This window comes from Salmo salar, chromosome 02 (genome assembly GCF_965601325.2).
Source record: "Salmo salar chromosome 02, fSalSal1, whole genome shotgun sequence".
NCBI classification, from domain to species: Eukaryota; Metazoa; Chordata; class Actinopteri; order Salmoniformes; family Salmonidae; genus Salmo; species Salmo salar.
In genome coordinates, this window is record NC_138292.1 from 91,582,719 (window position 1) to 91,608,785 (window position 26,067).

Here is a 26,067-nt window from a genome sequence, read left to right on the forward strand (position 1 = left end):
CATTCATTCTGTGGGAACTAGATTGACTCAGTTCACAGACTGTCAGCCAGACAGTGATTGTGCATCAATATCATCAGACTAAATTAGAGAAACAACCAAATAAAACAGACAAACAGGGAATGTTCAATGACCCAAAAATACATTACAGTTGATTGTGTGAATCCCCACTTTATTTCCTATCATAAAGAACAGCTGTGGAAATGGGCCGTGGATTTAGACGTCCATCTGACTCCACAACAAGACATGACTGAATAGTTCAATAGTGTCTAATCCAAATAATCAGCACAATGTCAGGTGTTGATGCAGGGCTGGAACAGAAACCTGCACACCCAGTAGCTAGATCTCTAGCAGCAAGGTTGGCCATGCATTTTCTAGGTCTCTGCATCGTTGCTTTAACAGTATTGGTGTAGTCATACAACTTATTCTAACAGTAAACCAACAGCATATTCAGAGCATTTAGAAAGTATTCAGACCCCTTGACTTTTCACACATTTTGTTACGTTACAGCCTTATTCTAAAATGGATTAAATAATATTGTTTTCCTCATTAATCTACCCCATAATGACAAAGTGAAAAACAGAAATACCTTATTTACATGAGTATTCAGACCCTTTGCTATGAGACTCGGAATTGAGCTCAGATGCATCCTGTTTCCATTGATTATCCTTGAGATGTTTCAACAACTTGATTGGGGTCCACCTGCGGTAAATTCAATTGATTGGATATGATTTGGGCACACACCTGTCTATATAAGGTCCCACAGTTGACAGTACATGTCAGAACAAAAACCAAGCCATGAGGTTGAAGGAACTGTCCGTAGAGCTCCGAGACAGGATTGTGTCGAGGCACAGATCTGGGCAAAGGTACCAAAAAATGGCTGAAGTATTGAAGGTCCACAAGAACAGTGGCCTCCATCATTCTTAAAAGGAAGATGTTTGGAACCACCAAGACTCTTCAAACAGAGCAATCGGGGGAGAAGGGCCTTGTTCAAGGATGTGACCAAGAACCCGCTGGTCACTATGACAGAGCTCCAGAGTTCCTCTGTGGAGATGGGAGAACCTTCCAGAAGGACAACCATCTATACAGCACTCCACCAATCAGGCCGTTATGTGGACATATGGAAGTCACTCCAGACCATGAGAAACAAGATTCTCTGGTCTGATGAAACCAAGATTGAACTCTTTGGCCTGAATGCAAAGCATCACGTCTGGAGGAAACCAGGCACCATCCCTACGGTGAAGCATGGTGGTGGCAGCATCATGCTGTGGGGATGTTTTTCAGTGGCAGAGACTGGCAGACTAGTCAAGATCGAGGGAAAGATGAACGGAGCAAAGTACAAAGATGTTTCTACTAATGAAGCTCATATCTTGCTGAAATCAATAGAACAGGGGGAAACGTTTAGGGGTTTACATTGACATAATTAAAATACTTCTACTACAATGTTAAAACCTTTTAGGGACAGATGTTCCGCTAGCGGAACGCCTCACCAATATCCAATGGTAGAGCGTGGCGCAAAATACAAATACCTCAAAAATGCTATAACTTCAATTTCTCAAACATATGACTATTTTACATAATTTTAAAGACAAGACTCTCATTAATCTAACCACATTGTCCGATTTCAAAAAGGCTTTACAGCGAAAGCAAAACATTAGATTATGTCAGGAGAGTACCCTGACAAAAATAATCACACAGCCATTTTCAAAGCAAGCATATATGTCACAAAAACCAAAACCACAGCTAAATGCAGCACTAACCTTTGATGATCATCAGATGACACTCCTAGGACATTATGTTATACAATACATGCATGTTTTGTTCAATCAAGTTCATATTTATATCAAAAAACAGCTTTTTACATTAGCATGTGATGTTCAGAAGTAGCATACCCACCGCAAACTTCCGGTGAATTTACTAAATTACTCATGATAAACGTTCACAAAAAACATAATTATTTTAAGAATTATAGATACAGAACTCCTTTATGCAATCGCGGTTTCAGATTTTAAAATAGCTTTTCGGCGAAAGCACATTTGCAATATTCTGAGTAGATAGCTTGGCCATTACAGGCTAGCTAATTTGACACCCACCAAGTTTGGTGCTCACTAAACTCAGACTAAACTCAACTTACTATAAGAAAAATTGGATTACCTTTGCTGTTCTTCATCAGAATGCACTCCCAGGACTTCTACTTCAACAACAAATGTTGTTTTGGTTCCAAATAATCCATAGTTATATTCAAATAGCTCCGTTTTGTTCGTGCGTTCAAGTCACTATCCGAAGGGTGACACGCAAGTGCATTTCGTGACAAAAAAAATCAAAATGTTCCATTACCGTACCTCGAGGCATGTCAAACGCTGTTTAAAATCAATTTTTATGCAATTTTTCTCGTAAAATAGCGATAATATTCCAACCGGGCGACGTTGTATTCATTCAAAGGCTGACAGAAAAAAATGGTGTAGTCTCGTGGACGCGCATCTCCAGTGTCACTGTTCCCAGGCTGACCACTAACAAATTATCCTGCTGTTCTTCGCCCAGAGACTGCAGACACCCCATTACACTTTCTGGCGCCTTCTGAGAGCCAATGGAAGCCTTAGAAAATGTCACGTTACAGCACAGATGCTGTATTTTCGATAGAGATGCTACAGAAGGACAACAAATTGTCAGACAGGGCACTTCCTGTATGGAATCTCCTCAGGTTTTGTGCCTGCCATATGACTTCTGTTATACTCAATGAGTTCTGTTATACTTAATCTTAAGACACCATTCAAACAGTTTTAGAAACTTTAGAGTGTTTTCCATCCAAATCTACTAATTATATGCACATTCTAGTTTCTGGGCAGGAGTAGTAACCAGATTAAATCGGGTACGTTTTTTATCCGGCCGTGAAAATACTGCCCCCTATCCCAAACAGGTTAAAACATTCTACATTGTGACATCATTAAAATACTACTACTACAATGTTAAAACATTCTACATTGTGAAATTAATTCATTGATATCATGAAACAACTCCTTCATGTATTTTCCGATGTTTAATCAGAGATCTTTTATCAGAGTATCTCTTGTCACATTGATCACAGCTATGAGGTTTCTCTCCTGTGTGTGTTCTCTGGTGTTCAATAAGACTGCTAGACTTAGTAAAACTCTTCCCACATTGATCACAGCTATAAGGTTTCTCTCCTGTGTGTGTTCTCTGGTGTGATACCAGGTTGCTTGACTGAGTAAAACTCTTCCCACATCGAGTACAATTAAGATATTTCTTTCCTGTATGTGTTCTCTGGTGTACAATCCATTGGCTAGATGTAGTGAAACTCTTCCCACATTGAGTACAGCTATATGGTTTCTCTCCTGTATGTGTTCTCTGATGAATAGTCAGACAGCTAGATATAGTAAAACTCTTCCCACATTGATCACAGCTATAAGATTTCTCTCCAGTGTGAATTCTCATGTGTACTTTTAGTGATTTTAATCTTAAGTAACTCTTCCCACAATCAAAACAGTGGTGACATTTCTCTCCAGTGTGAATTCGCAGGTGTACTTTTAGTGAATTTGATCTTGAGAAACGTTTCCCGCAGTAAGAGCAGCAGTACGGTTTCTCTCCTGTGTGTACTTGCTGGTGTAGTTTAAGTTCTGATGAAGATTTGCAACCTTTCCCACAGTCAGAGCAGCAATGAGATTGATCATCTGTGGGTCTCTGCTGGTGTTTCTGGAGGTGTTCTGATGTGGAGAGACTCTGCTCTGCCTTGTCAGCATCATGATGTTGTTGAGGCTCCCCAGAGGATCCACGATAGTCACATCTCTCTCCTGTGTAAACAACAAAGTCAGACAGATGGTTAAAGGCCACAACAGCAGAAATCCACTGTAAAAGGTGATGCTGTCTTAAGACAGTCAAGTCAGAAACTGTAGTGATATTTTGTCTTGTTTTCACATTAGCAGAAACATCGATGATTGTAGGCTAGAAATAAGTTATTAAAGTTGTTGAAATCCTAAGCAGTGTGCCAGACAACTTTTGGTCTCCAATATAGGCCTCTTTCTGTGTTTGCAAAAATTGGCGCACGAGGGCGATGCGCATGCAATTTGGTTGCAGAAACTCCATGCTAATGTGGAAACTGCTAGTTATACCAATACCATAGACCTACTGTAGGACCCATAACTTCACTTAACAATAACATAGACCTACTGTAGGACCCATAACTTCACCTAACAATAACAAAGACCTACTGTATGACCCATAACTTCACCTAACAACAACATAGACCTAGGACTATGAATCATTTAATATTTCAGGTGAAACATGGAAAGTAAAATGTCTTTGTCATGACATTTCATAACCTGATCACCAGATAATTTTGTGAATAATCCCACTAGGCTACTCTGTGATGTGTTGTCATTCTAAATGTCCTGAATAAAGGAAAATAGCTCTGTGTGTTGTACAATAGCCTATCCATCAAGGAACAGTTTTCTACACATTATGAGCTAAGTATCTCTGTGTGGAAACAGACTAACAGGACACTACAGTTAATCAAACAGACAACACATTTGTTAGGGATGTTGGATCCAACGTGGAGCACGGCCTAACTGTCTTTACCAGAGTAATGAATGAAGAAGCACTTTGGTTGTTGTTGCATGTCGTGATGTTTGTCATGTGACTGTCATTCAGAAAATGATTTCCTGGATCAGCTGATGATAGTTGAACATGTGACTGTAACTAAGTGTGTGGGGCCAGCAGCAGGTGGGGAATTGGTTATTTTCTTCTAGTTATATTGATCTCTGGCTTCCTCAAGTCATTTGTGTGTGTTAATTATTTAATCAAACACTTGAAGCATCAGTTCAGTTCAAGTTCTGCACATACAGTTGATTTTATTAAACACATGGGGTGTGTCTATATGGAAAATTACACTTCATAACATTTCAACCAATCAATTGGTAGAAATAAATAAAATAACTCTTATTCTGAAATGGATTAAATAGAAAATGTCTTTTTTTTAATGATCAATATTCAGACAATACCTCATAATGACATCACAATACCCCATAATGATATCACAATACTCCATAAAAGTGAGATTGTTTTTTAGAAATACTTGCATACATTTACATTTACATGACATACCAGTGGTTGTATGTAGGACATGCCAGTAGGCTACAGTAGGTTGTAACTCTCTAAATTTACATTACATTTACATTTTAGTCATTTAGCAGACGCTCCTATCCAGAGCGACTTACAAATTGGTGCATTCACCTATAATATCCAGTGGAACAACCACTGTAGGTTGTAACTCTCTAGGTCATGCCAGTAGGTTACAGTAGGTTGTATCTCTCTAGGTCATGCCAGTAGGTTACAGTGGGTTGTATCTCTCTAGGTCATGCCAGTAGGCTACAGTAGGTTGTAACTCTCTAGGTCATGCCAGTAGGTTACAGTAGGTTGTATCTCTCTTGGTCATGCCAGTAGGTTACAGTGGGTTGTAACTCTCTAGGTCATGCCAGTAGGCTACAGTAGGTTATATCTCTCTAGGTCATGCCAGTAGGCTACAGTAGGTTATATCTCTCTAGGTCATGCCAGTAAGCTACAGTAGGTTGTAACTCTCTAGGTCATGCCAGTAGGTTACAGTAGGTTGTAACTCTCTAGGTCATGCCAGTAGGTTACAGTAGGTTGTATCTCTCTAGGTCATGCCAGTAGGTTAAAGTAGGTTGTAACTCTCTAGGTCATGCCAGTAGGTTACAGTAGGTTGTAACTCTCTAGGTCATGCCAGTAGGTTACAGTAGATTGTAACTCTCTAGTAGAGGTCGGCCGATTAATTAGGGCCGATTTCAAGTTTTAATAACAATCGGAAATCGGTATTTTTGGACGCCGATTTTATTTTATTTAATTTTAAAAATTTTTGACCTTTATTTAACTAGGCAAGTCAGTTAAGAACACATTCTTATTTTCAATGACGGCCTAGGAACGGTGGGTTAACTGCCTTGTTCAGGGGCAGAAAGACAGATTTTTACCTTATCAGCTCAGGGATTCAATCTTGCAACCTTACGGTTAACTAGTCCAACGCTCTAACCACCTGCTTTACATTGCACTCCATGAGGTTACACGAATGCAGTAAGAATTCCAAGGTAAGTTGCTAGCTAGCATTAAACTTATCTTATAAAAAACAATCAATCAATCATAATCACTAGTTAACTACACATGGTTGATGATATTACTAGTTTATCTAGCCTGTCCTGCGTTGCATATAATCGCTTAGGTACACGTTGCTCCAACCATAAACATCAATGCCTTTCTTAAAATCAATACACAAGTCTATATTTTTAAACCTGCATATTTAGTTAATATTGCCTGCTAACATGAATTTCTTTAAATAGGGAAAATGTGTCACTTCTCTTGCAAACAGAGTCAGGGTATATGCAGCAGTTGGGCCGCCTGGCTCGTTGTGAACTGTGAATACTATTTCTTCCTGACAGCCAACTTCGCCAATCGGGGATGATTTAACAAAAACGCATTTGCGAAAAAAGCACAATCGTTGCACGACTGTACCTAACCATGAACATCAATGCTTTCCTTAAAATCAATACACAGAAGTATATATTTTTAAACCTGCATATTTAGCTAAATGAAATCCAGGTTAGCAGGCAATATTAACCAGGTGAAATTGTGTCATTTTGCGTTCATGGCACGCAGTCAGGGTATATGCAACACTTTGGGTAATTTGTCAGAATTTTACGTAATTATGACATAACACTGAAGGTTGTGCAATGTAACAGGAATAACGTTTTGTTTGAGATGATAGTTTCCGGATTCGACCATATTCATGACCTAAGGCTCGTGTTTCTGTGTGTTATTATGTTATAATTAAGTCTATGATTTGATAGAGCAGTCTGACTGAGCGATGGTAGGCAGGCTCGTAAGCATTCATTCAAAATAGCACTTTCGTGCGTTTTTCCAGCAGCCCTTCGCAATGCATTGCGCTGTTTATGACTTCAAGCCTATCAACTCCCAAGATTAGGCTGGTGTAACCCATGTGTAATGGCTAGCTAGTTAGCCGGGTGCGCGCTAATAGCGTTTCAAACGTCACTCGCTCTGAGACTTGGAGTAGTTTTTTCCCTTCCTCTACATGGGTAACGCTGCTTCGAGGGTGGCTGTTGTCGATGTGTTCCTGGTTCGAGCCCAGGTAGGAGTGAGGAGAGGGACGGAAGCTATACTGTTACACTGGCAATACTAAAGTGCCTATAAGAACATCCAATAGTCAAACGTATATGAAATACAAATCGTATAGAGAGAAATTGTCCTATAATTCCTATAATAACTACAACCTAAAACATTTTACCTGGGAATATTGAAGACTCATGTTAAAAGGAACCACCAGCTTTCATATGGTCTCATGTTCTGAGCAAGGAACTTAAACGTTAGCTTTCTTACATGGCACATATTGCACTTTTACTTTCTTCAACACTTTGTTTTTGCATTGTTTAAATAAAATTGAACATGTTTCATTATTTATTTGAAGCTAAATTGATTTTATTGATGTATTATATTAAGTTAAAATAAGTGTTCATTCAGTATTGTTGTAATTGTCATTATTACAAATAAATAAATAAAAGAAAAAGAAAAATCGGCCGATTAATCGGTATCGGGGGTTTCCCCCTTCCAATAATCGGTATCGGCGCTGAAAAATCATAATCGGTCGACCTCTACTCTCTAGGTCATGCCAGTAGGCTACAGTAGGTTGTATCCAAGTGGAAACAATTATCAACCCAAAGTGTCGAATTTGGTTAACAACAAAATTAATGGCTTATTTGCTACGTGAGGTTTACTTTATCCAACAGAAGTTTCGTAATGATTAAGTTGTTATGTGGACACGTGACATACCGACAACTTTGATAAAAACACTATAGGAGTTGTCTCCAGATCGCTATGCATATTCATGCTAGTAGCTTAGCATCTCTCTCCATTGAATACAGGCGGTTGACGACAACAACCCTCATAGAATATAAACAATAGATTACAATAATAAGATGTATCCACCAATCCAAAGACAGGATAGGCGGGAGCGAGAGAACCCGCAGTGCCGCTTTGTGGACAACGACTCCCCTTGTTAGGGCGGAGAGACATCTTGTCAGTATATCTATAATCTTTGGTGTAGCCAACCCAACTCTCACATGGCTCTATTGGGGGGCACGGTGTGTAGTAAATCATCACTACATTAAAATCACTACATGCCGTGCCCCCCAGTCTGCGGTCAGCAGATAGACCCTTATGAAATATATATGTTAAGTCACTTTTTGGAAACGGAACGGAGAAAACAAGGGGTAGCTTGTTCTCTACGTCGTCTGATTCTAGACATATCAGTCATCATCCCAGGGCCCTCCGTTGAAGAGGTATTGACGAGACAACTCCGAATATCCAAAGTTAAAAACTAATTTAAGGCGGTACTTACTGGTGTTAATCAGATCTCCTATCTCCTCCTCTTGTTCTTCTTTCAATGTGACAATAATCTCTCCTGCCTTCTTCACTCCAAAAACAGCATCATCCTCTTCTTCCTCTTGTTTAACTGTAACGTCTTTCTCTTCTTCTTTCACAGTAACAGCCTCACCCTTTACTTCTTGTTTAACTGTAACATCCTCCTCTTCCTTCTCCTCTTTCACGACAATGTTCAGCCCCAGAGCTTCTTTCTCCGCCCAGCAGACCTCCTCTTCTTTAACATGTTTTACTACAGCACATTTAACACAGTTTCATTCAGTCAAACCAAATCTAAATAAGTAGGCAGCTACTGTAGGTCTATACTGCTCCTACATGGTGTAACAATACATTATGTAGATGTATATAATGAACAGACTAGGTCTATACTTCTCCTACATGGTGTAACAATACATCATGTAGATGTATATAATGAACAGATTAGGTCTATACTGCTCCTACATGGTGTAACAATACATCATGTAGATGTATATAATGAACAGACTAGGTCTATACTGCTCCTACATGGTGTAACAATACATCATGTAGATGTATATAATGAACAGACTAGGTCTATACTGCTCCTACATGGTGTAACAATACATCATGTAGATGTATATAATGAACAGACTAGGTCTATACTGCTCCTACATGGTGTAGCAATACATCATGTGGGGCTTTAAGGCGATGCTAGTGTGACGTATATATAGTGGACGGAACGCTTCTTTCAACAGCAGCAACAGGGGATTTGTAGATCAGTCAGTCGGCAGTCGCCTGCATTGTCGAACAAGCCCAATACCAAACCAATCAGGTGGTTGTTTGATGAAATGAAGCTTCAGACGTCATTGATGACGTGCTGCTGATAAAGTGATACAGGCATCGGTACACTGCTTTGAAGTTTACTGCTTAGCGATTTGGACGCAGGCCTCGTAGCTCCGGTATCAAAAGTAACATCCCTACTGACAACAAGGCAGCAGAGTCTACCGTGCTAATGCGTTCCCACTAGATATCACAACCACACAGTTTATGAAAGCATGAGGTGTGACTGACGTTTACAAGCTTGAGCTAGATACCGAGCTAGCATACAAACTCTGTAGCACATAGTGCATTGTGGGTAGTTTAGAAGATATCCGGTAATAAGTTAAGAAATATGTAACAACGCAAAAACATAACTGTTTGTACTCATAGGTAACCAGATCATGACTACAACTAAGTTACTACGTCTTTAACCACACTGTGTTGTTACACTGGTGAGTAAAAACTCATGCTTCCTACACTTTAACTTTTTGTCTGAAAATTAAATATACATTTTACTCAACAAGGCGCTGGAAGATGGCGGCGAGTGTAGACGAGATTTCAGCTTGCTCCGAGTAACCTTAACTTTTATCCCTCTCAAACTTACTTAAATGTAACGGAACTTGGCTTATAGTAAACACAATAGAGAACAACACTTAGTTGACCGATAATTTGATTCATAACTTTGAGAAATGGAAGGAAAAAATGTGCGAAAGAGCAAAGGGAGGAGAAGGCAGTTGCTAGCTGAGCACTCATACGTTGGAGAAAAACCGCCACCTGACTCCTCAGGAGAAGAAATGGAGGATTCTGGACATTCGGTTGATTCTGAAAATGCAGTCAATAGTCCTGCACCCAAAAAGACACATAAAGAATTATCTTTGTGCGAACTACAGATCAACATAATCGATGCTGTAAACGAAAGAGCCGACGGTCTGGAGAAAATGATACGCGAAAACACATCAAAAATAGTTGACCTCGAGACCTCTCTGAATCATGCATACAAGAGTATCGAAGAGCTTAAACTTGCAAACACTGCTACGTCTGAGAAATGCATTGCTCAGGAGAAGACCATCGCAGACATGCAAGAGCGCTTATCGGAAGCAGAGCGATACCGGAGAAGGTGGGGGCTACGGCTTTACGGTGTCCCCGAGGACCAGGATGAGAATGTGAAGCGCTTAGTAAGAGACATCTGTAACCGTGTGGCACCGGACTTTCCCGATGGATATATGGATATGGCTGTGGATGTCGCTCATCGTATTGGGAAGAAACAAGATGCCATCGTCAGCCGATCGATCATCATCCAGTTTGCTTTTCGCACAGCGAGAGATGCAGTTTGGAAGAAAGCAAAGGAAAGCGCCTTTCTGAAAGAAAGAAAACTTAGATTCGGTGAGGACTTGACTGCAGCAGACAAGGCAGCAAAGGCAAAATTGTGGCCTCTCGTACAACAGGCCCGAAATCAAGGAAACGGTGGATACTACAGGGGAATCAGAGCTTTTTTCGCCAACGGTAAAGAAATACGACCGGGGTGATTTGATTTGTTCTGTCGGTAGGTTTACAAGGTAGTTCCTTCCCCACTGCAAACTGAACGTTCTACTTTTGAAACATGGTGTTACTATTTTACAAGTTAAGAATTCTGTTAATACATATATGAAGCAACTTTTTATAGAGAGGGTAAAGTTGAGATTGCATAGGATTTTTCTTTCTATTCTATAGATATGGACTTGAAGTTTATGTCAATCAATGCCAGGGGCATACGTAACCTGTTGAAGAGAAAAGCTTTTTTTTTGTTTTGTAAGGACTGCAACGCAGATCTTGTATTCGTTCAAGAAACACATTCATGCAAAGAGGACTATAATTATTGGAAAAATCAGTGGGGCAGTGACATTTTTTTGGCCCACGGGACAAATCATTCAGCTGGGGTTGCAATTTTAGCACACAATTTCAAAGGGAAATTTTTGTTTACTCAAATAGACTCCAATGGACATTGGCTAGTAGCGGTCATCAACCACATGGACAGATTATTTGTGTTGTGTAATGTATATGGATACTGTTCTAGTCCTCCAAATAACTTACTTCTAGAGGAAATTGAAGAAATTCTTAAAAATCTTCAGAGAAAATACCCATCCAGTCAGATAATAGTTGGTGGAGATTTTAATATGGTTTATTCTAATGAGACTGATAGATTGCCTCATAGGCCTAACATTGGTGTGAACAAGTTGGTGAATTTCTGCCAAAGCCTGGACTTAATTGACATATGGAGAGTAAAAAACCCTGGAGAGATACAATACACATGGAGTAATAGAGATCGTTTCTTACAATCAAGAATTGATTTGTGGGTGATAACCTCTAGTCTTGTGCCCAACACTGTAGAGGTAAAAATACTGCCTGCAGTCCTGACGGATCATAAAGTCATATGGTTGACTGTAAGAATATGCAGTAATGATGGTAAGAAATACTCTGGTGGTTACTGGAAACTAAATAACTCATTGTTATTGCATGATGATTTAAAAAATGTGATTAAGAATCTAATTTCTGTTTACTGGAGTTTAGCTACATCTAATGCAGAATATGGGAAATATTGGGAACTGCTGAAATTTAAAATCCGCTCAGCCTGTATTACTTATGGAAAACGGCTTGCTTTAAGAAGGAGATGTGAGGTAGCTGAACTCTCTAAGACAATTGCCGTTATTACAGAGATTGAGCATCTTGATCTTAATGAGAAAGCTAAATTGAATGATTTACAGAATCAACTAGATACATTGTATGAGGAAAAGGCTAGAGGAGCTTTCATAAGATCTACAAAACAATGGCTTGAAAAAGGTGAAAAGAACAGTAGATACTTTTTTAATTTGGAGAAGAGGAGAGGGGAACTCAACACACTTCGGAAACTTAAAATTAATGGGGTTACCACTGAGGATAGAGAGTTGTTATCAGAATTTACCACTAAGTTTTATGAGAATCTTTACTCCTTAGATAACAATTTGAGTGACTCTAAGGATCTCCTTGATTCTATAGAGAATGTTAATTTGATTAGTGAAGAACTCAATCAGTCTTGTTGCCAAGATGTATCCATTATGGACATCCAGTACGGGGTTGCTCAGTTAAAAAAGAACAAATCTCCAGGTTGTGATGGATTAACCTCTGAATTTTACAAAACCTTCTTTCAAGAAATAGCACCTTTTTTACTTGAAACCTTTAAGGAGGCTATAAAGAAGGGAGAACAACCTGCCTCTCTGAAGCAAGGGGTTATTACTCTTATACCTAAACCACACAAGGATCTCCTAAGTATTGATAATTGGCGTCCAATCACACTCCTAAATAACGACTACAAAATTATAGCCTTAATCTTTGCAAAAAGGTTAAAGTCTTGCTTAAATGATCTGATTGATGAATGTCAATCAGGGTTTATGAAAGGGCGCCATATATCTAATAATCTCAGGCTGGTGTTAGACTTGGTTGAGTATTGTGATCTATTAGATGACTTCCCTGTTATCCTATTTCTGGATTTTCAGAAAGCATTTGATACAGTAAGTCACAATTTTATCTTTGATTGTCTTAAGCATTTGAAATTTGGTCGTTTCTTTGTTGATGCTATTAGAACTCTGTATAATGGTGGCAATAGCTGTATCAAACTCTGTCATGGAACATCCTCAAGGTTTAACATTTACAAAGGAATACGACAAGGTTGTCCAATTTCACCTTTTTTATTTTTGTTAGTATCTCAAATGCTATGCTCATTAGTTCATAAAAGTCCATTTGAAGGCATTACATTCCAGTCCAGAGAGATCAAGATATCCCAACTGGCGGATGACACCTCACTTTTTTTGAAAAATGTATCTCAAGCTAGATTAGCATTGGATATCGTGAAGCAGTTCTCCAAAATCTCAGGTTTGGTTTTAAATCTTTCCAAATGTGAGATGTTTGTTTTGAAAGGAGCTGTCAATCCAGCAGATTGTAACATCTCTGAAAAAGATACTGTAACCTACCTCGGTGTAAAGATCACCAAAAATCTTAAGGCTATGAATGATCTTAATTTGAACCCTGTAACTGAATCTGTCAAAAAAAAATTATCCTCATGGTTAGGGAGGGATTTAAGTCTTCAAGGAAGGGTGCTTTTATCCAAAGCTGAGGGGCTATCTCGTGCATCCTATCTTTTTTCATCTATTGACATTCCCAAATCCACTTGCTGTACCTTAGATAGGCTTTTGTACAACTTCATATGGAAAAACAAGCCACATAAGATAAAAAGAGATGTTATCACCAACAGGGTTTGTGATGGCGGTCTAAATGTCTTAGATTTCACTCTCTTCAATCAGATATCAAAGGTCAACTGGATTAAAAGGTACATAAAAAATCCTCATAGCTTCTGGAATATTATACCTCATTTTGTTTTTCAGAAGTTCGGCGGGCTTAATTTTTTACTACAATGTCCATATATTGTGGGTAAAATTCCTGTGAAACTGGCGGTTTTTCACAAGCAGGCTTTAATGTGCTGGGCTTTGTTGTATAAACACAACTTTTCACCTCATAAATGTTTTATTTGGAACAATGGGTCAATATTACATAGAAATAAGATGTTATTTAACCATAAATGGTTCTCGAAAAACATTGTTCTTGTCAGCCAATTGGTTAATAACAGTGGGAATCTATTTACACGGAGAGAATTTATGGAAATATACAACTTTGAGGTTTCAAGCAAGGAATATGACACTGTTATTAAAGCTATACCTAGTGGGATAAAAACTTTACTTCAGAATAATGCATATTTTGGAATATCTCCGATTGTAAGCGACATTCAGTTGAATGGCATTGGTCTACTAGATACGAAATTCAACAATCGTTTAATAAGGGATATTTTCTACAGGAAGTCTATTCCCTCTGCGATATTTTGTTGGGCTTCATCGTTTGATGTAAACTGGCGCCGTGCTTGGCTCACTCCACACAGATTTATGGTGACCAATAAAGTAAAGGAGATCTCCTTTAAGATAATCCATAGATGCTATCCGTGTAATAGCTTGATTTCTAAATATATATTTGACGTTACCAGTGAATGCAGTTTTTGTGAACTAGAAACTGAATCTATTGAACACTTATTCTGTAATTGTTTATATAGTGAAGTATTTTGGACTGATGTAAAACTATATCTTAGCCGCAAATTGCATACAACCATTGATATTACTAAGTTTGACATATTATTTTACTACACTGATTCCACAATTGAACGTGAGTATGTCATAAATCTCTTTATTTTATTAGGAAAATCTTTCATCCACAAATCAAAATTTATGAAGAAAAAGCCCCTTTTCTTAATTTTTTTATCTGATTTGGAACAGTACTTAGAATCTTTAAAACGTATACAAAACAATATGTCAAAAAAATGTATTCGATATATGTCTGTATTTGATTTGATATAAAAGTTTTTTTATTTTTCTCTAATTTCTTTGGATTCCCTCTGGCAGTTATGTTATGTTATGTTTATGTTTTGCATGTTACTGTTTTGCATGTTACTGTTATTTACAACAAGTTAAATAAAGATCTGTGCAAAAAAAAAAAAAATATATATATTTTAAAAAATAACATTTTACTCAACTGCGTTACCCACTCCAGTCAGCAGATGGCGGTCTGGGAATTTAAGTCGATGCTGTTGGTGTGACGTATAATCTAGTGGACGGAACGCTTCTTTCAACAGCAGCAACAGTTCGTCAGCCACCTCGGTAGCTTGCTAGACAAAATAGCTGAACCAATAAAGCTCTTTAGACGCTAAGTTAGCTTAGAACTAAGCTAGTCGCTGATGCTAGCTAGCTAACATCCCCGACCATGAGTTCACTAAACTACTCTCCTCCTGCTAAAGAAGATGAGGTCTGCTGGATGGAGAAAGAAGTTCTCGTGAAAGAGGAGAAGGAAGAGAAGGATGTTACAATACAAAAACAAGTAGAGGGTGAGGCTGTTACCTTGAAAGAAGAAGAGAAAGACATTTCAGTAAAAGAGGAGGAAGAGGCGTTCAGCGTGAAAGAGGAGGAGGATGTTACTGTAAAAGAAGAGGAGGATGTAGTTTTTGGAGTGAAAGAGGAAGAGGGGGAGATGACTGTCACATCAAAAAAGGAAGAAGAGGAGGAAACTGGATATCTCGGCCCAGAGGAAGATTCATTCAGAGTGAAAGAGGAGGAGGAGGATGTTAAAGTAAAAGAAGAGGAGAAAGAGGAGGATTCAGTTTTTGAAGTGAAAGAGGAGGAGGGGGAGATGACTGTCACATCCAAAAAGGAGGAGGTTGAAGAAGACACTGGATTTCTGGGCCCGGTTTCCCAAACGCATCTTAAAGCATCCAATGGTTCTAACGGTGAACAGGCCCTGGTTAACACTAGTAAGTACTGTCTTAAATACAGAGTCATAAACTCTGCAGTTGTTGAACTGATGTGTGGTGTTAAAGGGGAAATATGCAATTGCTACATCCATATTTTGACTTTTAAATAATTTATTTATAGCCATTGATTCTTGAAGAATATAACACATGCCTCATGAGCTTAGTTCAACTGTTGTACCCCATCAGAACCCCAAATAAGATTTTTTTACTCCAATGTTTAGAAACAATGTAAATCAACACTGTATAGCCTCAACATGGTTAAAACTATAATGTTGATATCATGGATGGTCAGTCCTTGCATCCGTAGGTCCGTCTATTAATTTGAGAGTAGTTACATTTCTCCAGCCCCATCTATCATCTTATAACCAAAACAAGTGGTGGAATTACAGCTTTGTTATTGTTTCAACTGCAGATTGATTGATTGTTGTGTGGCTTGTTTAAAGGGACAACCTAGTATTTAAACAGCAACAAAATGGCTGCCCAGAGACTTGGTTTGGTAAACAGCTGAGGGATGGGGGCTGGAGAAATGTAATCACTCAAATTCATAGAGAAAACCATTGTAGCAACCGTAACCCAACACCTAGCGACCTCGTCAAGAAGTTCAGACATCTTGGTGTAACAGTTATAAGGTGTTGGCTTGACAGTTGTTGGACTCAGGTTTGAGTTCAGCTTTGAGCCTCCCACTGAATTCACTACACTATGAATACAAGGACTGGCCATCCATGATGTCATAATGATAGTTTAACCAGGTTTCTAGGCTATATAGTATATTCTAGAATTCATCCATGATGTCATAATGATAGTTTAACCAGGTTTCTAGGCTATATAGTATATTCTAGAATTCATCCATGACGTCATAATGATAGTTTAACCAGGTTTCTAGGCTATGTAGTATATTCTAGAATTCATCCATGGTGTCATAATGATAGTTTAACCAGGTTTCTAGGATATATAGTATATTCTAGAATTCATCCATGGTGTCATAATGATAGTTTAACCAGGTTTCTAGGCTATATAGTATATTATATAACTGCCAGTGTAGATTTCCTGTGGGGGGTCAAATTATTTAAGCTGTTGATAAGTCATTGTATAATATTCAGCCAATTTATTTTCATGCCATTACATCAATGTGGCCCAACCAAAAGAGAAGAAACTCTTCCTGAACCACCACCTCCTGCTGGCCTTCATAAATTCTTACGTTGCTGGTAATAGGCTACACAAGCAGTCAGCAACCTACATTTGGAGTGCAAATGTATCTTACCATTTCTACTGATCTGGTGCCAGTTATTATTTTCATATGCACATTTTACTGGAACAGCCTAATTTAATTTATAATAGTATCTCAAAATCATTGTCTGTGATTAATCTACATTCTATCTAAATTAAAATTATACAAATCTAAAAGTAACTTTTATTGCCATTGCCAACTATGTAAAAATAGCCTACATAAAACCAACAAATAAAAACATTGCAGCCTGCAGGTAGAAAATATCCTGATAAAAATAAATATCCTAGAAATCACATTGGCTGCACATGGCTTGTCTACAACGAACTTGAAACATTGTATCAACGATCAACTGGGTCGGCCAGAAACTCACGATAGCAAGCTTGCAACATTGTATAAAATATTCTAGGCCCTCAGTTTCCTGCTCCAGTGAGTTTGGGACAGACACAGCTGTCGGCTATTTGTGAAAGGGATAAAAAGTAATCAGGTATTTTATGACATTTCCACTGGATCAGAGCATTACGTTTTTCCCTTTCGTGCCGAGTGTCGAAAGGGTGAGAGCTGGAAATATTTTAAAAATATTTTGAGGAACTATTGTCATTTGCAATGGATTTTAATAAGACTTTATTTACTTGCTGTTTGAGGTGAAGAAAAATATGCTTTGAGAAAGCTCCTCAGCTCATTATTTGTGGTGCGTTAACCTGTTGGGGTAGGGGGCAGTATTTTCACAGCCGGATGAAAAACGTACCAAATTTAAACAGGTTACTACTCTGGCCCAGAAACTAGAATATGCATATTATTAGTAGATTTGGATAGAAAACACTCTGATGTTTCTAAAACTGTTTGAATGGTGTCTGTGAGTATAACAGAACTCATATGGCAGGCAAAAACCTGAGAAAAAGTCAACCAGGAAGTGGAGGATCTGAGAATTGTAGTTCTTCTTTCTAGTCCCTTTCGAAACTACAGTATCTGAGGGGTTATGTTGCACTTCCTAAGGCTTCCATTGGCTGTCAACAGCCTTCAGAAAGTGGTTTGAGCATTCTCCTGTCACTGGGTAGATAATAGGAGCTCAGTTACTGAGTGGACTGCCTGGCAACAAAGGGATTGGATATGCGTGGTCCCGCGAGCACGCCGTTCCTTCTTTTTCTCCTTGAATGAATACACTATTGTCCGGTTGGAATATAATCGCAATTTTACGTTAGAAATACCAAAAAGATTGATTTTAAACAGCGTTTGACATGCTTCTAAGTACGGTAATGGAACATTTTGGCTTTTCATCTCTGGTACCGCGCTCGTGCGTTGTGCTCTGAACGCACGAACAAAACGGAGGTATTTGGACATAAATATGGATTATTTGGAACAAAAACAACATTTCTTGTGGAAGTAGCAGTCCTGGGAGTGCATTCTGATGAAGATCACTAAAGGTAAGAGAATATTTCTAATACTAATTCTGAGTTTAGGTTGCCCCGAACTTGGCGGGTGTCTGTATAGCTCGCTGTGATGGCTGAGCTATGTACTCAGAATATTGAAAAATGTGCTTTCTCCATAAAGCTATTTTAAAATCTGACAAAGCGGTTGCATCCAGGAGTAGTCTATCTATAATTCTTTAAATATTTGTTATATATTTTGTCAACGTTTATGATGAGTATTTTTGTAAATTGATGTGCACATTCACCGGACGTTTTGGTGGGAATACATTTTCTGAACATCACGTGCCAATGTAAAATGCTGTTTTTGGATATAAATATGAACTTTATCGAACAAAACATACATGTATTTTGTAACATAATGTCCTGGGAGTGTCATCTGATGAAGATCGTCAAAGGTTAGTGCTTCATTTAGCTGTGTTTTGGGTTTTATTGACACATGTCCTTGCTTGGAAAATTGCTGTGTGATTATTTTTGTCTGTACTCTCCTAACATAATCTAATGTTTTGCTTTCGCTGTAAAGCCTTTTTGAAATCGGACAATGTGGTTACATCAAGGAGAAGTGTATCTTTAAAATGGTGTAAAATAGTTGTATGTTTGAGAAAGTTGAATTATGACATTTTGTTGTTTTGAATTTGCCGCCCTGATATTTCACTGGCTGTGTCCCGCAGGTGGGACGCTAGCTCCCACGTAGCCCTGAGAAGTTAAGACAATCAGAAATACTATCAGACATCCACAAATGGGCACATTTATAGGCCTACATTTGTGCGCAGGCCAGGTAGACTAGTCCTACTTCTATATGTGTAATCAGGTGTGCGTCCTAACTCAACATTGACAGGAGTGTTTGATACGGAAGACAATGAATAAATTGACAAAACTGACACATCTTGCGGGGTCAGGTATGGGTGGTCTGCCATGGGCCGTTTCATTTAGTATCCGTTTGGGTCGGCATTATGAAAACCTAGTTTCCCTCCTTCAGGGAACAGTAGTTATAGTCATAACGTGTGGATTGAAATTGATGTTTATAATGTGTTATTGTCTGCTTGATTTACAGTAGGGTCTCGTTAGTCTGTTTGGAAACGGAGATACTTAGCTCATAATGTGTAGAGAACTGTTCCTTGATGGATAGGCTATTGTACAACACACAGAGATATTTTCCTTTATTCAGGACATTTAGAATGACAACACATTACAGAGTAGCCTAGTGGGATTATTCACAAAATTATCTGGTGATGAAATGTAATGAAGACAAAGACATTTTAGTTTCCATGTTTCACCCTAAATATTAAATGATTTATAGTCCAAGGTCTATGTTGTTGTTAGGTGAAGTTATCGGTCCTACAGTAGGTCTATGTTGTTAGGTGAAGTTATGGGTCCTACAGTAGGTCTATGTTGTTATTAGGTGAAGTTATGGGTCCTACAGTAGGTCTATGTTATTGTTAGGTGAAGTTATGGGTCCTACAGTAGGTCTATGTTATTGTTAGGTGAAGTTATAGGCCAATTTGTTAAACGCTTAGTGTACAAACCCTCATTGTCAGGCTGATGGCAAAGCTAGCCAAAGAGCATTTTACTGGTTTAAGTGTTTTTTTAAGAATAAAGCAGTTGATTTGCTTTAACAACACAAACAGGACATTCAAACAAGCATTACAATTATAATCCAAAAGTAATGTGAAATGCACTCATAAGCAACCTGGAAATGGAGGCTATATTTGCTGTCAGCCTATGAGAACTCCCCTGAGTTTTCCCCCACGGTGGTGAATTAGTGAATAGACACAGAGCTTAATGTGAGTTTCCTTGAGTAGCACTCCTGATCTTGTGCTGTAATATTCAGAATACATTGTGAAAAACTAAAATCTTCGCTTACCATTTTTGTTCCAGGCATATATACTACATCCATAACTAGTGGTTTCCTCATAACCAGATATACTACATCCATAACTAGTGGTTTCCTCATTACCAGATATACTACATCCATAACTAGTGATTTCCTCATTAGCAGGGAGGTGTTTCTTCAACCAAATTGTGTGTGCTTTGCCTTCGTGACGCAATTTTAGCAAACACAGAAAGGGGCCTATTTTGGAGACCAAAAGTCATCTGGCACACTGCTTAGGGTTTCAACAACTTTAATAAATTATTTGTAGCCTACAATCATTGATGTTACTACTAATGTGAAAACAAGACAAAATATGATTGTTGCTCACTTGACTGTCTTAATTGTCAAATCAATAAACAAATGTCAATTGTTGTACAACTTCATGGGTACGCTCTGGGCATCACCTTTTACCTCAAATAAACAGTGGATTTCTGCTGTTGTGAGACTTTAACCATCTGAATGACTTTGTCATTCACACAGGAGAGAGACATGGCTATAGTGGATCATCTGAGGAGCCTCAACAACATCATGATGCTGACGAGGCAGAGAAGAGTCTCTCCAGATCAGAACACCTCAAGAAACACCAGCAGAGAACCACAGGGAAGAAATCTCACTGCTGTTCTGACTGTGGGAACCGTTGCAAATATTCATCAGAACTTAAAATACACCAGAGAGCATACACAGGAGAGAAATCATTTTGCTGTAGTCAATGTGGGAAGAGTTTTGTTCAATCTGGCTCTCTGACTTTACACCAGAGAACACACACTGGAGAGAAACCATATAGCTGTACTCAATGTGGGAAGAGTTTTACTGTGTCAAGCTCCTTGATAGTGCACCAGAGAACACACACAGGAGAGAAACCTTATAGCTGTGGTCAATGTGGGAAGAGGTTTAATCGGTCAAGCAGCCTGATAGTACACCAGAGAGCACACACAGGAGAGAAACCATATAGCTGTACTCAATGTGGGAAGAGTTTTGGTCAATCTGGCTCTCTGACTTTACACCAGAGAACACACACTGGAGAGAAATCTTATTGCTGTGATCAATGTGGGAAGAGTTTTACTGTGTCAAGCTCCTTGATAGTGCACCAGAGAACACACACAGGAGAGAAACCTTATAGCTGTGGTCAATGTGGGAAGAGGTTTAATCGGTCAAGCAGCCTGATAGTACACCAGAGAACACACACAGGAGAGAAACCATATAGCTGTGATCAATGTGGGAAGAACTTTGGTCAATCTAGAGATCTGACAGTGCACCAGAGAATACACACAGGAGAGAAACTCTATAGCTGTGATCAATGTGGGAAATGTTTTGCTGCATCTAGAAATCTGACTCTACACCAAAGAACACACACAGGAGAGAAACCTCATAGCTGTGATCAATGTGGGAAGAGATACTCTGATAAAAGATATCTGATTAAACATAAAACAATACATGTTGTTTCATGATATCAATGAAATGATGTCACAATGTAGAATGTTTTAACATTGTAGAAGCAGTATTTTAATGATGTCACAATGTAGAATGCTTTAACATTGCAGTAGGAGTATTTTAATGATGTCACAGTGTAGAATGTTTTAACATTGTAGAAGCAGTATTTTAATGATGTCACAATGTAGAATGTTTTAACATTGTAGTAGGAGTATTTTAATGATGTAGAACCCTAAATGTTTTCCCCCTGTTCTATTGAGTTCAACATGATATGGATATTAGCCTCAGGGGAAAAATTCAGGCTCTGAATTGAATGAGTTATTTATGAGATTTAACAAAAAGTTAGAGTTGTTACACTTCCCACGTTGGTGACCCACTGGAATCACAATGTAACACTTCACAATGTAGCTAGCTGTTTACCACGTTGGTGACCCACTGGAATCACAATGTAACACTTCAAAATGTAGCTAGCTGTTTACCACGTTGGTGACCCACTGGAATCACAATGTAACACTTCAAAATGTAGCTAGCTGTTTATCACGTTGGTGACCCACTGGAATCACAATGTAACACTTCACAATGTAGCTAGCTGTTTATCACGTTGGTGACCCACTTGAATCAAAATGTAGCTAGCTGTTTTCTACAAATTGTCCTCTAACCAGTGATGTACACATTATTCCCAGATTCCGTGTGGTTTTTGAGCTACTTTTAATAGGATTTCTTGCACAATTGATATGAGTGATGACAAATAAGTGTTGCGTTTCTCTTAGTTTTGGGGACCCATAAACTCTAAATGTAGCTGACTAACTGTCGTCTGCAGGTTGTCCTCTAACCAGTGAGGTAAATGATATCTTCCATTTCCATGTGTTTATTTTTAGTTGTGAAAGTTTCAACAGCACGTACAACCTGATTTCCCCCTTAATAGATATCAGTGATTTAATTTCAACGTACTTGCAGCCTGTACACATGGACGCAGTATAATAAATTGGTCTACAATAAATGTTATTAACAATCTTACATCAGTCCAGTATTTCTTTACAACATCCAAGTGCTAATTGTCTTTATTCCACTACTGAAGAAGCATGACTCAAATCATCTCATATTTCAAACATCCAGCCTGACAAAAGATAAATGTTTTATTATTCCATGCCTCACCATTAAGTTAATTATTGCCAATACATATTAACAAAGGGGTGTACATTTGGTTTTGATATTTCATATTTACAATTCACGTAACGTTTAGTAATCATAATTATTTATGCACCCAACTGACAATTGTTGGGTACTTTTATATTGACATTGTTGCCCTGCTTTTAGAATATCAGGGTTCATTCTCAGATGTGCCAACCCAAATGTACTAGAGCATGACATTGGGGACTGGGCCCTGATCCAACAACATGCCTATCTAGTTAACCCTGAAAAGAGAGAGAAGCTCTGCAGTGAGGTGGGAAGTTACTACGGATATTGCAGGAGTTTCCTCTTGAAATCAGACATGTCCGTGGTAAGGACAACTTGGTTTCTGAGTTTTAGGAAGACAGGAGTTCTAGAAGCTCGTGAGTTTTAGGAAGAAAAAGGAGAAAAAAATAAGATTGTATAGAAGTGTTTTTTCTTGTTTTTAATTGTTGACAGCCAGTAGACACCATGTTTATATTGTAGAAGGTGAAGCTTTGTAGTTGATTATAATGTGAAATTGCCCATCAGTCAGTGTGACATACTGCCTCGTAGTATCGTCGCTCCATTTTTGCTGCCTCAATTTCCTCCCTCGGTCCTTTCCCATCCAAAATCTTCTCCCAAGTCCATTCGTCCAGCTGATCCCTACCATGCTGCTTGGTCCTTTTGTGGTGGGTTGTTCTGTCACGGCTGTTTAAAGGATCGGACCAAAGCGCAGAATGGTTGTAGTTCCACATATTTATTATTACCGTGAAACGTTGCAATACACCAAATACTTGAAACAACAAAATAACAAAACCGTGATGCAGAGAAATACACACTACTAAAAAATTAACATCCCACAAACACAAGTGGAAAACCCCCTACTTAAATATGATCTCCAATTAGAGACAACGAGGACCGGCTGCCTCTAATTGGAGATCATCCAACAACCCCAACATAGAAATAGAAACCTAGAAAAACCACATAGAAACAGATAACAAGAAAACCACCCAAAAACACCCCCTGTCACGCCCTGACCTACTCTACTATAGAAAATTACATCTTACAAGGGTCAGAACGTGACAACGGATATTGCAGGAGTTTCCTCTTGAAATCAGACATGTCCGTGGTAAGGACAACTTGGTTTCTGATTGTCTCAAGGGTGGGCAGTCAAAACGTTTAGTGTTTTGCGTTTAGGCAGTGAGTTGCCATGGATCACAATTTATTTTGACTGCACGTTTTTCCTGTATTGGAGATTAGTTTTGTTTGGGCTCGTTCCAAGGGGATGAGAGTTCTAGAAGCTAGTGAGTTCTAGGAAGATGAGAGTTCTAGAAACTAGTGGGAGAAAAATACGTTTTTTTCTTGTTTTTAATTTTTGACAGCCAGTAGACGCCATGTTTATATTGGTGAAGGTGAAGCATTGTAGTTCGTTATAATGAGAAATGGAAGGTTTCTGTTGGTGGTAAGCAAACTTAGGATATAGGATATATTTGTGGTCTTAACTGGGAAGGTGTTTCAGCTGAGCCGGTCCAGGTTCTATTTAAGAGTGTCTGGCCCAGTGCTCCAGTTGTCTTGATAGATGTGGAGAGTCAACACCTTTAGTTGCTCCACCATTTTGGTTTGCTTCCTGTCTTTACGTTTGGTGTTCGGTTTTCTTTTTTTTGCCTCTTCTTGGGCAGATATAGTGGGTCTCATGGTGGGTGTCTTTTAGGTCCCAGTTGTTGTTACTAGTCAACTTTCAGTGGACACTGAGAGCAAAACTGCAACATTGTTATAATACTTTTATTTCATCAAATGGTTGTTTTATGCAACAGAATAGAGGGTTCTTAGAACTATTGTGTCTGTGTTCTACTGAGGATGGGCCTCTGGGAGAAAACACTGACAGGAGATTTACAATGTCTTTTGGGTGATAAAACCTAAAGAGACCACATTCCAGAGCATGAGTTAATGTTTCTGTTCTATATGGTACCAGGGAGAGATGACCCCAGGGCCAGACCCTGGTCTCTACACAAAGAGTACTGTTTTTACAGCAGATACTGTCTGCTGAGAATTATAAGTATCTTTCATACAAATCTTAACCTTGTGACCCGTTCAATACATCTGTTGTTCGTCATGTAGGTTGAAAGGGCTATAAAATACCTTTGTACTTTTGTCCCGTGGGTCCACCAGCCATCATTATCGTAGGGCACTCAATTGATTTACTTTATATGTGTACGTTGTATTGACCTGCTCCCTTATAAGTGAATAAAGATTTAGTTTAAGAATAACTCTGACTTGTGTCATAAGTTTGTCTCCTCAATTGATATTAAAGAAATTAACCACCACATTTGGCGATGGGGATGTGAATCTTGACTTGGTGACTGACGACCTGGGTAAATGACCTGGCTCCTGACGACCTGGGTAAATGACCTGGCTCCTGACGACCTGGGTAAATGACCTGGCTCCTGACGACCTGGGTAAATGACCTGGCTCCTGACGACCTGGGTAAATGACCTGGCTCCTGACGACCTGGGTAAATGACCTGGCTCCTGACGACCTGGCTCCTGACGACCTGGGTAAATGGTGCACAAGGGATCCCTCAAACTTGGGATCTCAGGGAGACCACACTTCAGGAACGGAGCAGATGGACCCACCTTTGATCTGAGAGGCAGCGAGCTGAGTGAATACCACATCTCGAACGTAGTTTAAAAAAAAAATAGTAACATGTAGTAACATATAGAAATATGCTTAATCAGATGATTGAAATGTGGATAATAAGCGGGATGATATTTTAGAAAGCAGCGGAAGGTCTATAGTTCCTGGGAGGCTTGATTTTGCCGTGGTCTCTGGGAGATTAGAGAACCGTTGAGGATCCCATGGTCATTGTCCGGGAAACAAAAGTTTATTTTTTGTTCTGCTGGGAGTATGTTTGGAGAGCTGCTTCGTAGCTATGGAGAGTCATTGAAAAAGCAAATGGAATGGTTGTCGTGACTACCTGAGAATTTTACGTTTTCTATGGATTCTGTGAATATATGAAAATATGATGAATTGTATGTGTGTATAATGATTACTAGAGATTTGATGAAGTAATACTGGGAATATAATTAGATACAATTTAAACAACCCATATATAGACGAACATAGGCTTTGAGTTGGTATCTTTAATGGATCATTTGATAAAGATGAGTTTTAAGCATTATTAAACAGTCTACAAAGTCTGGGCAGTTGTCTCAGAAACTGATGGAAGTGTGTCCACTTTAGGGTAAGTTGCTCTAAGGATGAAACTATAAAACGTCCGGGTACTACAATTGAAATAAAACTGCCCTTAAGGCGTAGGGTTCTTCCCAGTATGAGAGGAGTTGCTAGATTTAAT

General features: G+C 38.8%; 1 protein-coding gene across 1 annotated transcript; it reads right to left on the reverse strand.

Moving 5' to 3' along the window:
• Positions 1 to 1,350: 1,350 nt before the first annotated feature.
• On the reverse strand, positions 1,351 to 24,891 carry LOC145864253 (uncharacterized). The gene is made up of 3 exons (XM_082969664.1): positions 24,855 to 24,891; positions 3,072 to 3,806; positions 1,351 to 1,370 (listed from the first exon to the last, which is right to left on the reverse strand). The coding sequence occupies exons 1-3, from the start codon at positions 24,889 to 24,891 to the stop codon at positions 1,351 to 1,353; spliced, it is 792 nt and encodes a 263-aa protein (XP_082825790.1).
• Positions 24,892 to 26,067: the final 1,176 nt, after the last annotated feature.

Excerpts from the sequence above, each read along its gene's own strand:
- LOC145864253 (XM_082969664.1), bottom strand. The coding sequence starts at position 24,891 with ATGATGGCTGGTGGACCCACGGGACAAAAGTACAAAG. Across the intron at positions 3,807-24,854 it reads CACGGGACAAAAGTACAAAG|GAGAGAGATGTGACTATCGT; the intron begins GTATTTTATAGC and ends TTGTTTACACAG. Across the intron at positions 1,371-3,071 it reads ACCTCATAGCTGTGATCAAT|CAAGATATGAGCTTCATTAG; the intron begins GTGACAAGAGAT and ends TATTGATTTCAG.